This window comes from Merops nubicus, unplaced genomic scaffold, assembly GCF_000691845.1.
Source record: "Merops nubicus isolate BGI_N331 unplaced genomic scaffold, ASM69184v1 scaffold4009, whole genome shotgun sequence".
Lineage (NCBI taxonomy): Eukaryota > Metazoa > Chordata > Aves > Coraciiformes > Meropidae > Merops > Merops nubicus.
The window spans coordinates 72,436-88,311 of record NW_008628896.1 but is presented as its reverse complement, the minus strand read 5'-3'; the positions used below and the strand labels follow the sequence as shown (position 1 = coordinate 88,311).

The window sequence follows — 15,876 nt, the reverse complement described above, 5'->3', positions numbered from 1 at the left end:
TGGAAAGAGTTCCAATTTCACTGACATTATAAACTGCCAAAGTAAAGGTAACTACGGTGTGCACTTCTTAGGTTAATTTATGAGATTTCTTGACATGAAGAAGCTCACTGTTGGCCAGGTTTGCAGCTGTGCCTCTCTTTTTTTATGGATCGAGTCACAGATGGTCTTACTTCCTTCCTTTCTCAAACAGGGGCCAGTGTGACAAATGATGTAACAGTCATAAGAGAGCCAGCTAAAGATGCAAGGTCAAGAAAAAGAAATCCTATTTTTCTCCAGTGTCATACAGTGCTTCAGCTATACCTTCTCCTGCTGGAGTAAACAGGAGTTCTGGCCTTTATGAATAGCAAACCTGTTTTATTAACAATGTAATTTTTAACCATCTCTCCTTACCAAATCCATTAAGCACTCTAAACTGAGATACTCCATTTTTCAGCCAATTATGTAGATTACAGAAGAATACCTGCAATAAACACAGGCAGTACAGCACTTGAACTTTTTAGAACTCCCCCCTCTGAAAATATTTTCATAATGTTTTATTATTTGTTTGTTAAATTGTTGCCATGAAGTATTAGAAACTATTCTTTCTTCAACATCCTGCTTCACTGCAGAAAAAGTGTTTTGAGAAACTTTGCCATGAACTGTTTCAATTTTTGAAAGAAAATTTCTGTTCCTTGTTGAGATCAGCTATGTGGTTTACACATAGCACTTTTTTTTTTTTTTAATAAAAAGAAGCAAAAAGTGCTGGATTGTGCTACTAAAGTTATAGGAAAAGACAAATTAGTTGCTAAGTTTGCCTTTTTCCTTTTGATTCTGCTTTCTGGAAATTCCTCTTCTGGTACCCAGTGTTGCCCCAGAGTAACTCTGAGTCAGTGAAGAAAATCCAGACTTCTCTTGTTATCAAACAGCAGTTACCAAGTGCAGAAACGTGGCCTTTTTGGATTAGGATTAACAACATTTGTACAATGAGAGCCTTGTAAATAGGTTAGACTGTGCAATCAAATGCTTGGAAGGTAATTAAGCACTCCTTGTTCCCTTTGTTCCTACCTCAGTCCATTAACTTTTTGTCTTGGCATTCTCAGACAGTAGAAGTCCTGATGTAATTGAACTTTAATATGGAATGCTCTGATGCTGTTAAATGTACCATATCCTTTCAATATGTTCTTTATAATACACAATCTTACATTATGTGATAAGCAGCTTTCCATCCATGCTGCAGTAACATAGATTCAAACATGTGATCTGATGTTTCAGTCATCACTCCTTCATGGGATATTTAGGTCAAGTTAATAATTTAGCATACAAGAGTGTTTATGTACTTGTTGGTCATCTAGACTTTAGCAATTCTGTCTGACTTTCCTGAAGTCTTCATAGTGGGATGATGCACATGTATGAACAAGACAATGCAAACTATCTCAAGCATAAAAAGAATTCTTTTGTGAGCATGTGGAGAGAGGACCTTTGTCAAGCCTGGCACAGTTTTGAAGATGATGTTTTGGGTTTTGCATACTTTCTCACACCAGTTCAGATTCATCTGCGAGACAGGATCAAAAAGACAAGGGGAAGGCACTAAGGGAGACTTAGGGAGACTCCCTCACTTAGGGAGACTGAAGGAATCATTGCCCATTACTTTACTGGCAAGCATTTGAACTCATCCAACAAACCTGATTTCCCACACCTTCAAGTTGAGACTAAATCCATCCTTATGAGCATTTTTATCTCTTAAACCCTAGCAAACTGCTGCAGATTTTCTGGAGCTTCGTACTCCTATCAGCCATGTGGGTGTTTTTATAGTACCATATCTAAGACAAATTGCATGACCTAATGTTTTAAAGGAAGAGTTCTTGAAGCAAATTATTTGAAGGCTCCAAGCTCATCCATTGTTGGCTCATGTGAAAATACAACGCTTTCCCATACCATTTAATTAGCACACTGAGACCATTCAATTTTAACTTGCATATCACTCTTTTCAGTCCTCCACTTATCTCAAAACCTGTCATCCCTACATTAAAGCTCTAACAGTTTCAGTCAAAAATGAAAATAAGAAAACTATGTCTTTATCTTTCATTAAAAAAAATAGATTGGATTCTTGTGTTTAATTTGACATGTCTCAATTGGAAATGTTTGCATTAGGTCTCACCTCTCCCATAGACATGTAATAGATATGTGCCATTTCAAGTCGTGTCCATAAACACAAGGGAGAAAATAACTTGGAAAATGGTTGTATCAAGTCAGTTGAGCAAATCAGTTTAACTGCTGGTCCAGTGCAAGATTCAAAATACAATGTACTTTGTAGAAAATCAGTACTCATTGCCTGCATATTGGTGTATTAATTAATTGAAAATTGATGTAACTGCATCTTAATGCATTATACCCTTGTGGATACTATGCACAGAAATGAATGTAGAAACTTCTGCAAATCAAATGCAACTGTCATTTTAAATGAGGAGGCTTCCTTTTTAAACACTGTGCATAGAATACATGACAGGTATGGGCCACCTTTTATTTTCTCCTTCTCTACAGCACAGTGCTTTAAGTGGAGAATTTTGCCCATAATTGATGAAGGGGCTGTGGGATCACAAAGCTCATTCTATTGTGATCATTTGGTGATTCCCTACCTAGTCTAGATATACGTGGTCTCTTAAGAGCACATTCTTCAGTGAAAAATACCTCTGCAGTTGTCAATCAAAGTGTGTACAATTCTTAAACCAGGAAGGCTGACTTCCCAAGGGCAACCTGCACTGCAGTGACATTTCAGTGTATTTACCTGTCCATCCTCTTTTCTCAGGTCCACAAAAGGTGGCTCAGGTTCCTCCCCTTCTGAGGCCAGGCCAGCGTGGCAGCACCCATCCTTCTTCCTCAGAGTCCTCAGAGCTGCTCTGCCACTTCAGCTCCTCTTGCTGCTCCTGATCGGGCTCACCTGCCTGGTGCCAATGACCAAGGAGGACTACAGCTGTACTATGGCAAACAACTTCGCCCGCTCTTTCCACCCTATGCTAAAATACATGAATGGTCCACCTCCGTTGTGAAGGAGACCTATGAGACAGCGGGTGACCTCACTGGAGTGTTAGCTGGGAGGCAGGATGGTTTTAAAGGGTGACAGGCTTTGGTGGGGCTCACCTGCCTGGTGCCAATGACCAAGGAGGACTACAGCTGTACTATGGCAAACAACTTCGCCCGCTCTTTCCACCCTATGCTAAAATACATGAATGGTCCACCTCCGTTGTGAAGGAGACCTATGAGACAGCGGGTGACCTCACTGGAGTGTTAGCTGGGAGGCAGGATGGTTTTAAAGGGTGACAGGCTTTGGTGTGGCTCCCTCCCTGTTTTAGCCACTGTTGTGTCCATATCATTCTCTGCTGGTACTCAGTAACGCATCAGTGTATCAGTATCAAACTGCACAGCATATTACCTGAGTAGCATCGTTTCAATACTCACATCTTGAGTACTATGGAGGTTTTGACTAGGAGGACTAAGAAATGTCCTTCTGTCCAGAAATCAGAATTTTTTAGCCACCTTATATCCAGGTCATTGCCCTCTACTATGCATAGCCAAGGACTTGATACTGTAGATCCTTTCCAGTGTGCTGCTCTAAATGAGCCATTAGCCACTCTTTGTTAAATACCCTCTAGTATCTACAGTATACAAAATAACCAATGCTAAAGAAATTTTAGAGTATTTGTAACATACAATTTTAGAAGATCTTGTATGGCAATGTATTATTTCTTGTGGTTTCTGTTTTGGGCATGGTGTTCTAACTTCTGTTTTGGATGCACAGGGTGTAAATCTGAGAAGCACTTTTTTAATGGATGTAATAAATAAGATCATAAAAGGTTTTATGAGGAAAAATGTTGAATGTCAAAGTTGAAAAACAAAGAACATATTTATGTATGTACAGTTTGCTAAGCCAGGTTTTGTTTGTATTAATTTCTTTGCATTTATTATAGATATCATAAAATATTTTGTCTACGTGCTTTTTAATGACAACTATGGAAACCTCTAAGTTTAGAATGAAATATGTATGGTATAAAAAATTAGAAGATGTACATATGCTGCATTTCTAAAAAGAATTTTTAAATGCTATAACAAATTAACGGTATTAGGTATATGTTTGAATGAGAAAATGTGGAAAACTTGACAAATTATAAAATACATGGGAAAGTATCACATAAGAAGTTGTGCTAATACTGAAAGCTGTTCATATTTTGTATTAATGATTGGTCATTGCAGGGTTTTTTTTTCCTCAAGCTGCTTCTTGAAACCTATATTTCTCTGTGTGTGTGTGTATGCACTCATGTGCAACCTTTGTCAATTCAGGTTGTACCAGTCTACACTGAAGCAGATATTTTCCTGTGGGTGTACTGGAAGCTTGTTAATATTCTCCATAGCATCTTAATACCAGGATGGATGTTTATGCTTGACCAGTTGTTAGTCTAGTGGAATATGCCCAATACATAAGTATAAATAGCAGAAAAAGAGAACAAATTTAAAACTCATGAATTTTCCAGAAATACTGCAGAAAACTTGCGGGCTGAGTAATGGCAGACATTTTTCCCAGCTTGTCAGTCAGAACTCGACCAAAACAGAAGTCTTTTTGCTTTTAAAAATATACAGAGCATGGCCCTAAACTAGCACTGCTTAATAAGTTTGGGGATTTCAAGCCATGACACACAATGTGCATTTTTCCAAGCTAAATGGTTTTACTTAGAATATATCAGCCTACCTAAGAGAAATAAAAAGCCAGAAGAAAATACAAGCACATTAGTTGCTGTTACATAGGATTTCTTTTCTGGGATGTCATAATTTGAACTAGCATGAGGGGAGGGCAGTGAGAAGTAATGTCCTACAACCTGAACTCCAGCACTTGGAGGAGCCAAAATAAAGCTTTCTTTCTAGATAAGTGTAACGGTAACATTATTCTGAAAGGGACTTTGTATATCAACAAAGCACCGTCAATATCTGAGACCCAGCATTGGACTGACACAAATATCTATGCTTTTCAAGGCTTAGTTTCCTCCATTGGGTATTCAGAAGTTATGCTAGGCTAGATTAGCATTCACAATCACTTACTCTAAGTAGACAAAATAAGGAACATACTTCTGCTGTTATTTGTAACAGGCCTGATAGATTACATAAAATTGACCCCTCCTCTCTTTTCTAATAAGTTTCTCTTTGGTGACATAATTTAGTCACTTGTAATCAGTGCACCTATGAATAATTTGGTAGCTTGCTCAGACCTGTTAGGCCAGAGCTCTGCATGCTTTAGACATCCTTTCATCAGCTAGTCCCTGGTTTTGGTTGTTAATATTTTGTTGAAAGATATTTTTGTTATCTTTTAAAAGAAAACACTGTAAAGAGTAAAAAGACTAATTTAGTGAGAAATAAGGATCTAAGCCTGACTTTGCCTCCTATTTTCCAGCCAACTATTGATAATCTCATGGAAGTAGATTTTATCTAAAGGGTAGTAGATACCCTGGATCAACCTACGGTAGAGCATCTGTTGAAGGAACCAGGCAAAAAGTTGCAGGTAAAACCTGTGTTCATTTCTTACAATATTTAAAAACTGAGGGAGAGGCAGGGAGGTTTGAACAAAGGTGGTTAGGAGAGAAGAGTGCAAGGAACAAAGTTTGATTGATGCCAGATGCAATTAATAAAGTACTTTATCAAAAGTTTACAGGGTAGCAACTGGCATGCCTTGAATTGCATACTGACATTTAAATTTTGCCAGCTATTTTGTCACTCTTGTTGCCCCTGCTCACCTTGGTTGTTCAAATGCTTTCCCCACCTTCCTAGGGAGGAATGGCATGTGTTCTACAGAAGGAAAGCAGAATTTGTACACTTCACTCAAGCTCCCAGATAAGTTTTGGGGAGCAGTCTCTAAAGTGAAGCATCAGGGGGCAGTGGTTCCATCTTGTTCATGATGTTTGTCATGCCTTTTTATTTCCTCTCACCTCTTGAAAAGTTCGGTCTAGGGAGTATGAGAAAGTGATGAACTGCCAGAGGAGTGGAAGTTAAGCTGGTTAACTAGGCAAGAAAAAGCTGTTGCAAAATCATAGGAACTTTTAATAATTAATTCCTTAAATAGAGTTAAGGCTAAGGGGGAAAAGAAGTGACGATAATTAAGGCAAGTAAAGAATTTGAAAGGTCACATCATCAAGTGGCAGCAGCCCTTTTGAATTCAGTGTATTTTTGGCTGATGATTACCTGCAGGGCATACACCCACTGTCTCACCTCTGCCCTGCTGATTAGTCTGCAGGCAGAGTGTACCTGCTGCACCTTGCTTCCATTCAGAGCAGAGCTGCTGCTGTTTATAGCCTCAAACTCTGAGCTCTAGGCATAGAGCTAACTGTATTTTCAAGGTATTGCCTGTTAATTTGAAAGAGAACTTGGATATAGAGAACTTTGTTTTGACCCTGAGTGATCTGCTCACACAAAGCAATTTTCCCAGTAAGCAACAAACTCACTATAATACTTGTGAATAAGGCAGTCACAGACAGTGAGAGACACACATTAGGAAAATGTCATAGACAAGAAAAATGCCTGCTTGTATATTGTAAATGTCCCATAACTTCAAGGATAGGAATGTCAGTGTGTAAGCTAATGTCTCAAGGTAATCACAGGACATTTATGCCAGTAGCTTAGAGGATTTCTTGAGTGCCACTTTGGACTTCTTTCTTCAGGAACTTTCAGTCTCAACTCTAGACAAAATCTACACCTGTCCAGTTAAAGTGATCTGAGCAATATGTTCCCCCAAAAGTGAATTTCTTGGCCCTGAACCAATTCCATTACAACTTCAAATGTGATTTTTCAGAACTGGATCTTGATCCTAAAAAGAAGTCAAAATGGTAACAAAGGGCCAGGCCCATCACAGGATCCTGTTAAAATACGCTCCATCACAAGAGCACCACTGACTTGAAGGTCTAGCTTGAATTGCAAACCCCAGTGGAGTATAAACGTATGCACTGATTGCCACAGCATGAACTAGGGCAAATGGGGAAACTGTAGGGATGGGGGGTAAAAACCCACAGCCAGAATTCTGTCAAGCACCACAACCAGTGGCATCCTGGTAAATGTTAAGCTCCTCTCCCTGTCTACCTCTGTCTTGTTGTGATGCTGTCACATGAGTTGTATACAAACTTTTTTAAGAAATACAGAAGTTAGAGTCTGAGAAACCCCATCTCTGTGCTAAGCCTGCAACCCATCATCTACTCTCTTTCTGAAGCACCTCACGTGCTTGGGCTCCTCAAATAAGAGGGACTGATTTCCAGTAATGTGCCGTAAGCCTTGGCTGCAAGGCATAATGAAAGGCAGTACAGGAGCTGCAGCACTCTGGGTCTGTGTTAAAGGTACGTGTTCATGATAGTATAATGATAATAGTGGAAAATAATGGTCACCATTTGGCCTGAACTTACTGCATCAGTTTATGGAGTTTCATTTGTGGACTGTGCTTTACCAAATCTGAAGGCAGACTGAGGAGTAGTATTTAGAGACATCTGACAGTGTTAGGAGTCAGGGACCTGAATTTGACAGAAACAGTGTGCCCTTATTCCTCACAGCTGTGAGCATGATGATATCCATTGCTTATCCCCCACCCCATTCCAGCAGTGATAACAGCTTCATTCTGCAACAGATTGATAGTTTCTCATCACCAGTTTGCCACCCTTCCAGCTCCACTGCAAATGCTGCAAACGCCTGCAGTCTTGCCTTCTCCTTCCTTAGAACTGTCTCCTACAGCTGGTTATTGAATGAAGACAAAGCTGCTGGGATTGTCTTATGAGCAGTCATCCCTGGCCCTCAAGGTCTTGTGGTTGAGAAATCTGTTTACAACTGATAGTATCTCTCAACATGCTCATCATCATCATGTACAACTGAGTGGCGCTGTCTGCATATTCAAATGAAGCATAAGCATAACAGAAACTGGCTGGTCACGGTCTTCAAACTACAGATGCTATTAGAATTTAGCAAATGTAGGAAGATTCTGAGAAATAAGCAGAGTCAAGGAGAAAAGATTCAGGTTTTGAAGAAAGGGATGAGAGCACAGATCTTGCAACTTACACTTCCCTCCCATATTTTATTTGGTATTTAAAGCAGCGGACTGTGGAAAAGAAAATAGAAGGAAATGCCATAGTATGCTTTGTGTTTAAGGTGGGTGTTCCGGCTATAAAATTTTTCAACTCTTGCAGCAGTCCATTGCAAAATGAATCTAAACCAATGTTTGCTTAAGGGAGGGGCGTAGTGTGCAAATTGGAGGGAGTGGTTCTTCTGGCTTTGGGGGAAGAACGTGTGTCTCATAGAGTTCCATACACAAAAGGTCTAGGTACTGGCTCGCTGTTTTTACTGTTGACAGCGATGTTGTGAAATGCACTATAGCCAACTTAACTTTATTGTCATTCCATTATTTGGTCATAATTAGACTTAGAGGAACATAGATGTGAAACATATTTGGGAGAAGTTATATTTGGTTTAATAATATTAAGAACTTTGGAATATTCTGACAATATACCACAATAAAGAAATAAATAGGAATAATTAAGAAAATTAATGTCTTCCCAAAGAGCAGTAGATAAAAATCTGTGAAACAAGGTAAAAGTTAATGAATAACTGAAAGTTTAAGCACTAAAGACTTGTCATAGGCTAAGGCCTGGCTAGATGCTAGAAACCTGAGTTATGTTAAATGATTGCTCTAAAAGCAGACAGGAACTGAAAGCTGGGACTTCCATTGTTTGACGCTGTTTAATATATCATTCAAAAAGATGAACTGGTCAAAACTGCTTGGTTCCGTAAGATTCTATTTAAAGATCTGAGATGTAGCAAATGGATTTGACTACATGAAGTCTGAATAAAATAATGGTGCATTTAATTTCTGGAAGAGAGAGGGGGCTTTAGGGAAGTATTGTCCATTTCTTGTATCAGAGGTGGCCTTGGGGGAGGAGAGGTGAGCCATGAGCCATGGAGCTCTTCTGTGTCAGGGATGATGCAGATGTAGTTTGCACAAAGGTTACTCGGGTCAGATTCTTCGTATTTTCAGGGACATTATAATTCCTGGGAGACTTCTATTATTGATGTTGTCATTGTGGTTTTTTTTCATTTCATTTTTGTTTATAAAGGATGTTTTAAAAAACACCTGGGAGAAAAGTTACCAGAGTTCACTTTTTCTTGTAAGAACTCATAAGCCTATCCATGAAGTGAGACATTTGTGTCAGTAGTATTCTCTTTATAAATAATTCAAGCATTGTCTGAGAGTTTCTCCTGATCATTCAGTTGCAAGTTAAAACACATGGTTGAAATTTTGTCTGCTTTTCTGAACTTGAAGCATTGTGCATCCAGGTATACAGGGGGCAAGAGGGAAAAAAAAAAAAAAGTACTCAAAGCATGGTGCTGTAACGTTTTGGTTGAGATAGACAGGTAGAAATAAGGCATTTTGGAGATAAAGTTTCTTTTTCTTATTTTCAGATTTAATGTAGGCAAAAAATGATCCTGCAAAAGCAGATGTGAACTCCAGCTTTTCTGCCTTCATATGAATACCTAAACTGTTAAGCTTTTATGTGCCCTTCTTTGGCTGTCACTGCAAAGTGCACTTTTTGTTTATGGTATAACATACTTGTTTCACCTTTCCATGAATGGCATGAATTCTCAAGAGGTGAATGGAAAATCAAAAGGACATCTGACAAGAAGCAAATCTTTCTGTCTTAAAAAAGGAGCACTTGGTCTTTGTGTGTAGAGGAGTTAAATATCCTACAGTCCCAAGCATGTGTTGGAAAATCTGGCTTAAAAAAAAAAATCTTGAAAGCACAGCCGTTCCTCACATGCACATTTTTCAGTTGTTTAAAATGGTAGCATACTGGGGTTATGCACAATGTGTAGGAATGGAAAACAACAGGAGATGGATTTTATATCACCTGTATGCCTGCAGAAATGAAGACAGTAGTAGAGTGACACCCAAATACTGCAACACAGAGATCTTACAGGGACATAAGAGCTAGTTGCCCTTGCTCCTGCTGAGATAAGTGCCAAATGTTATTATCTTGATGGTCACTTTTCCCAAAGACTTTGTGAACATTTTTATACTTGATCTTCTGTGTCTGCAGGATGCCATGGTGAATGGTAGTAATTGAAGCTTGGCTGGGCACACATGAGAAAAACGGTGTATACAGTGCCCTTCCATGGGTATTCTTACGCTGTGAGCATGCTGATGAGTGTTATTTTACATGTTTGGATTTTCCTTGCCTTTTCACTGTGTGGGTGGTGGAGACAAGCAGTATAGTCCAGAAGAAAGAGATTTAAGACTTTTTCAGCCTAAGAAACAGTTGTTTCATGGGGCTTTTAATGCAGCGGTATCTGGATTTAAAAAACAAAACAAAACAAAACAAAACAAAACAAAACAAAAAAAAAAAAAAAAAACATACTATTTTGAAAAATAAGCATGGCCACAAGCCTTTTAAAGTGTGTGGGTGCACCACTGACTGCGAACACCAAATTGTAGCCCACAAAGAAGCTGTTGTTATTGCATAACAAGGGGATTGCCTTAATTAGCAGAAAAGTAAAAGCAGTCAGATGTGTACTTCGATGATGCTTTAACTATGTCATATCTTTCTAATTGGACAGATTAAAATACGCTGGAACAAGACATGCATTGCATCTTAGGAAAGAGAGAAAGCAAGAACGTGGAGGGGAGCCCAGTGCATACAGCTGTATGCATGTGTATGGGGTCCCTCAAGGGAGCAGGCAGCTGCTCTGCAAGGCATTGTGTATGTTGTGAGGGAAGCAAGAGTGATGGAGTGATGAGCCTAGTAGAGCTGATCCAGGTGTTTCAGCAAGAAGAGCTCTGCAGTGAACAAGAAAGATACATCCTTGCTGTATAATTTTGAAGTTGGAGTCCCAGCTGGGCCCTAGCTGTGGAAATGTGCCCAGTGACTGGTTGCAGAGGCCCTTCTTCTGATGGGTTCCTCACCTGAGGGTCTCCGTAAGGTGCCATCTCATCCACTTTCTCCCATCACACAAGACACATGATGGGAGGGAATGAGGAAGAGGGACACAGGCACTTTTATAGTTGTCCTTTAGGGCAAGAGGCAATGGAACAAATTAAACCACATGAAATTCCATCTGCGATCCTTTGCCCATTCAAACTGTTACAATATTTTGAAATATCTACATATGCATCTAAGTGCTATAGCCTGCTGGTTTGATTCTTTGCAAAGACCAAATATAATTTTGAGAGTATTTTACAGGGTAGGGTTAAGTTCAAAGTGGTTTCATGTCAATAAAACTATCTTTCATTTCTTTCTATCCCTTCCTGAGTGTTATCATGGATAACTTCCATGAACTAACTCATGGTAACTGGCAGTCAGGTACAGAAGTCTAAATTCACACAATTTGTCTCTTGCAGCATAATGCTTCACAAGCCAAAATAAGGAACATAAAGGATATAAAAAAGCACATTAAAGCATACGAAGTATGAAGTACCTACCTGACTTCCCTGGCGTCATTAGGAACATGAGAGACCAGACCTAATAACATTGGCTCTAGAAATGGCCACTCTTATGCTTTTTGGGAAAAGTAAAGGAAGTAATTAAGAAACAGCTTTCACTTAGATGCACAGAAACAGACACATGCTGTTTCTGTAAAATATAATGTGCCCCTTCACTGGATACTAGACAATAATAAGCAGAGAAACATTTTTTTAACTATACATAAGACAACTCATCAAACAAAGAGCTCTGGTTAATTCTTTATTTTCAACATCAAATACATTGATAAAAATCTTGCACCAAACAAGTAGCCTACAAGATTTTTCATTTAGACTTTTTTCGAACATTTTTAGGTGCAAAAGAAAAAAAAAAATCACAAAAACAAAGACATCCATTTTATATGCATCAGTGAAAGAATAGAATACTTCAACAAATACATTATGGCAGCTGAGCCTATACCAAATAAAGGACTTTTCATTGACAGTCTACATAGTGCACACAAAAGCATTAGTTTTATAGTATATACAATAAGGTGATACATAAAGTAGCTTGTTGATGCAAGTCTCATGACCAGCAGTCTATCCCTTCATTTTCCAATGGGCACTTTCTGAAGAAACAGACTTCTAATTAGAGGCACACAGGAGTATAGAGCATACTAATTTGCAAGATGGTGGCAAATACATTTTTTTTAAAAAAAAATTTTTTTGTTTCTTTAGGCACATTTGAATTCAAAAAATATTTTTAGAATTTTTTTTTTTTTAACACAGTGCAAAACCGGATACCCTTGTGGGCAAAAATCACTTTGAAAGCAACTTTCAGGATATAAGGCTATCTGCATTTCAAAGATGAAAGGGAATAGCAAGCAGAAAGGATAGGACATTAATATGAGAGAAATATTACTTTAAAATTCTTGGATCAATTTGAGATTACACTACAGTTGCAGGTGACAGCAAAGTCCAGTTTGTATTATGATACTGTCATTAACATGACCGTTCTTTTATGTGTGTTGAATTTCTATCTCTAAAGCTGTATTATGGTTGTAGGTAACATAAAAAATAGCCATCTCTTTATTCAAAGTAAGAAATGCACTTCACATAAGTTCAGCTGGGAATACCTTATATACAAAATCCCATTAGCTCTAGGTCAGGTTGCAATCTAATTTTAAATCAGGATATTATATACACAAGAGAAGCTTGCTGTGTTCCTACCAAAGCCTGTGATAAGACTAAGGACCTAGTGAGGCAGATTTTTTACTTTGCTGGTAGTTCATTTCTTTTTAAATATTTGGCACAACTCTTAAGGAATAAATTGGCATCAATGGAAACGGATGGAGACTGCTGTACAAACCCTGGCGTGGATGAAGGGAGTGGTTTGAGTTTTCTTTTGGTTTATTTTTTTTCCAATTTAAAGTCTTACAAACTGCTATTAGTCCTTGCAATATCTTGGGAACTCAGTTCAGATTATTTCTTTAATTATATTTTAAAATTATTAAACCCCTCAGTGTATAGAAGGAGAAAAAAATCGACACGAGATGTCCCTGAAACATAATAGTAAATTTACTACAAACCCAGGACAACACACCAAGAAACTCTCATTAAATTATTTTACACCACTACAAATCCTACTGCCCTAACTGGGAATTTCACCTGAGACAAAGTTTGCAACATTGAGACATGGCTTGAACCATTGCAAACTAGATTAGCTTTCACATGTTGGAAACTTGAACAGCACTAAGTACTACACATCACCCTATCTATCTCCTCTCTGCCTCCCAGGCTTTTTTTGTAATAGTTCAGTAACAATCATATTCTCAAGCAAAGCAAGTTCATCTGGTCTATTTCTGTTTGGCTTGTGCTGGTATTACATTGCCTGTGTTTCTAGGGGGTTTATGGTGTTTGTTTTTTTTTTTTTAATTTGTTTATTTTTTTTAAAAAATCCACGTATAAACTTTATAAAATAAGTTTTTTCATTAGCTGTCCAGAGACTCTTTTGGTAAAAGCATAATTAGCTGCCTTAAATAGTTTTGTTTTAATTTCTTTTTCATGCTATATATTTTTCTTTAATATCCAGCACCAGGTATTCAGGTAGTACTGGTTTGTCAACTGCAAATATAAAGTGTATATATATATATATATATATATATGCATTTAAATATATATACATACACACAAATACATAAAATAGCATCCTGTGAAATCACAATTACCAAATGTCAGGCACAATTGTTTGCATACATGAGAGCATAATTCAGAATTACATATGAAAAAAGTTGTCATTTTTGTATCATAGACTTTTTTTAATCAATTGAATAGCTACATTCAGCTGTCTGATATGTGGACAATCATCTTTATAAATAACTATGGGAAGGTTACTATATTCATTAAGGTGCTGCTTCAATTACAATCTTATGAACAAGTTAATGACACAGACCCTGAAATGGCCCCAAGGTAAATGAATGTGTTACTTGGAATCACTGTTTTAATTTCTTGGGTGCCCTTTACTGTTGTCATTACAAACACAGGAGAACTGGTTGAATCGAAACCACTTCCTTTCAAGGGCTGAGCCTAGGAAAGTGTTCATAATTAAGATTGTGAGCTGATTGATTATTCTTTATGTTCCAAGACACATTATGATACCCTTCTGTCTGCCACATACCACTTCATGCTTGTTCAGCTTCACCAGAAAAATGTGTAGATTGTGGTAGTACTTGCCCTACGTAAGTACCATCAGAATCTGCCCCTCCGATGTGAATTGTTCTCCATTAACTACTTTTTTCCCCTCTAGCCCAAGTTTACACTTGAATCAATGTAATGAACTTTTTCTGGAATGTAGGAAGGGGGGGTGTTCATTTAAACCAATTATTTGCCTTCCAGCTTATGAGCTTGATCTGTGTGTTCTCTCATGGAGAACACCAAAGTTGCACGTACAGTATTTAAAGAGCAGCTCTAACTCACACTGGGCTACAAGTGAATGATGATGGTGTAAACACATAAGCGTAACTACAGGGATTCCTGTGCTCCATTCATATCTTAGCCTGCACTCACTTCAGGGCATTCATGATTTTTCTAACACGTTTGAAAGCAACTGCTAAAGAAAGCAAAATGTGCATTTTCTGTCATGACATTTAGGAGCCCTCCAAAAGCCCTTAGGTACGAAATTTGCACACATACATGCACACACACACAAACACACTCTTACTGCATACACAAAAAGACAAATCCTTCAGCACATTCAGAAAAAAATGACACTATAATATGCATCAATAAAAGGCCTATTAACCTCACTGTTTCACATGTTTAGGCTTGCACAGTTTTTGAGGAATTTTCTCAAGCATAGGTAGCATCTAGCTTTAGACTTTTATACTGCACGTATCCTCAGATATGTACACGATACTGTTATAGACATCATTATGTCCATTCACTAAAGATCAAATCCTTGACTTGGAGCACGAACTTGTCCTATGCCTTGCTGCCTTCACAACTGCCATGTCACTCAAGCTCACTGTGCACAGACTCTGCTTGTGTGACAGGGAGCATAGTTAGACGTAGGCACTCCCGTATGACATTAGTTGCACTATTTCCTATATTTAGTTACTACAGGATATTCCAATCAACATAATCTAACGTTAAGGTTCAACTATAGCAGGAAAAGTACCCCTGAACCCTTCTCTAGCACTGTGGCCAGCTGCTGTGGAGCAGCCTACACATGTGCTATGAAATGTCCTTACTGGCAGGGTGGTCACTTCCAACCAGCTGTTGAAATAGTCCCTGGTCCATGCTAACTCCCAAACGGCACCTCTAAAAGCAGAAGTGCAGATAGCACAGGCAAAGTGTATCATTAGACTAAGAAAATATCCCTGATGACATATGTAATAGTCACATTCCAGTACCCAGCAACATTCCCTGACAAATATTTTCTAGCACAGAGGCAGCCAAACACCGACTGCTACTTTGAACAGCACATAGTATGAATTCCTTCGGTCTCTCTCCTTCATGTCTCACTGTCCACTCTTGATATCAGTGGACCTTTTAAAAAGTGTATATTTACAGTTTGTCTGAAGAATCTGACTAATATTTATGAAAAAGCCAGATTTATCTTCCTGGACATGCAGTCCCAGAGTCTTCTCTGGGAGAAGTGTCATGTCTGAGGCTGATTGCCCAGATCTGGTGTCACAGGTGAGCTGGCTCTTAACAGTGACTTCTGAGCATGCCCCAACGAGAGCTGAAGAAAGCTAAGACAAGGCAAAGCCTACTGCTCTGGCTGTGATGCCAGCCCTCCCATACACAGCCAGGCCAAGCTCTGCTGAGTGGAGTGGGACCATCCCACCCTGCTGTGCCAGTTTTGCATTGGCATCCTCACTCCTTATTTTGTAGCACACCAAAGCAAAGGACAGGGAGAGGCTTTTATATAA

The 15,876-nt window shown here is 38.6% G+C and overlaps 1 protein-coding gene across 1 annotated transcript in view; it reads left to right on the top strand.

Annotated features, from left to right (window-relative positions):
* The window catches only part of LOC103779181 (nesprin-1-like), a gene marked incomplete at its 5' end in the record, with an annotated part of 44,046 nt that extends 40,933 nt beyond the window's left edge, over positions 1 to 3,113 (top strand). Inside the window, one exon of the mRNA XM_008946802.1 lies at positions 2,786 to 3,113. Within this exon, the coding sequence (XP_008945050.1) occupies positions 2,786 to 3,026 (241 nt within the window). The remainder of the gene's footprint in view (positions 1 to 2,785) is intronic.
* Between the last annotated feature and the right edge of the window lie 12,763 nt (positions 3,114 to 15,876).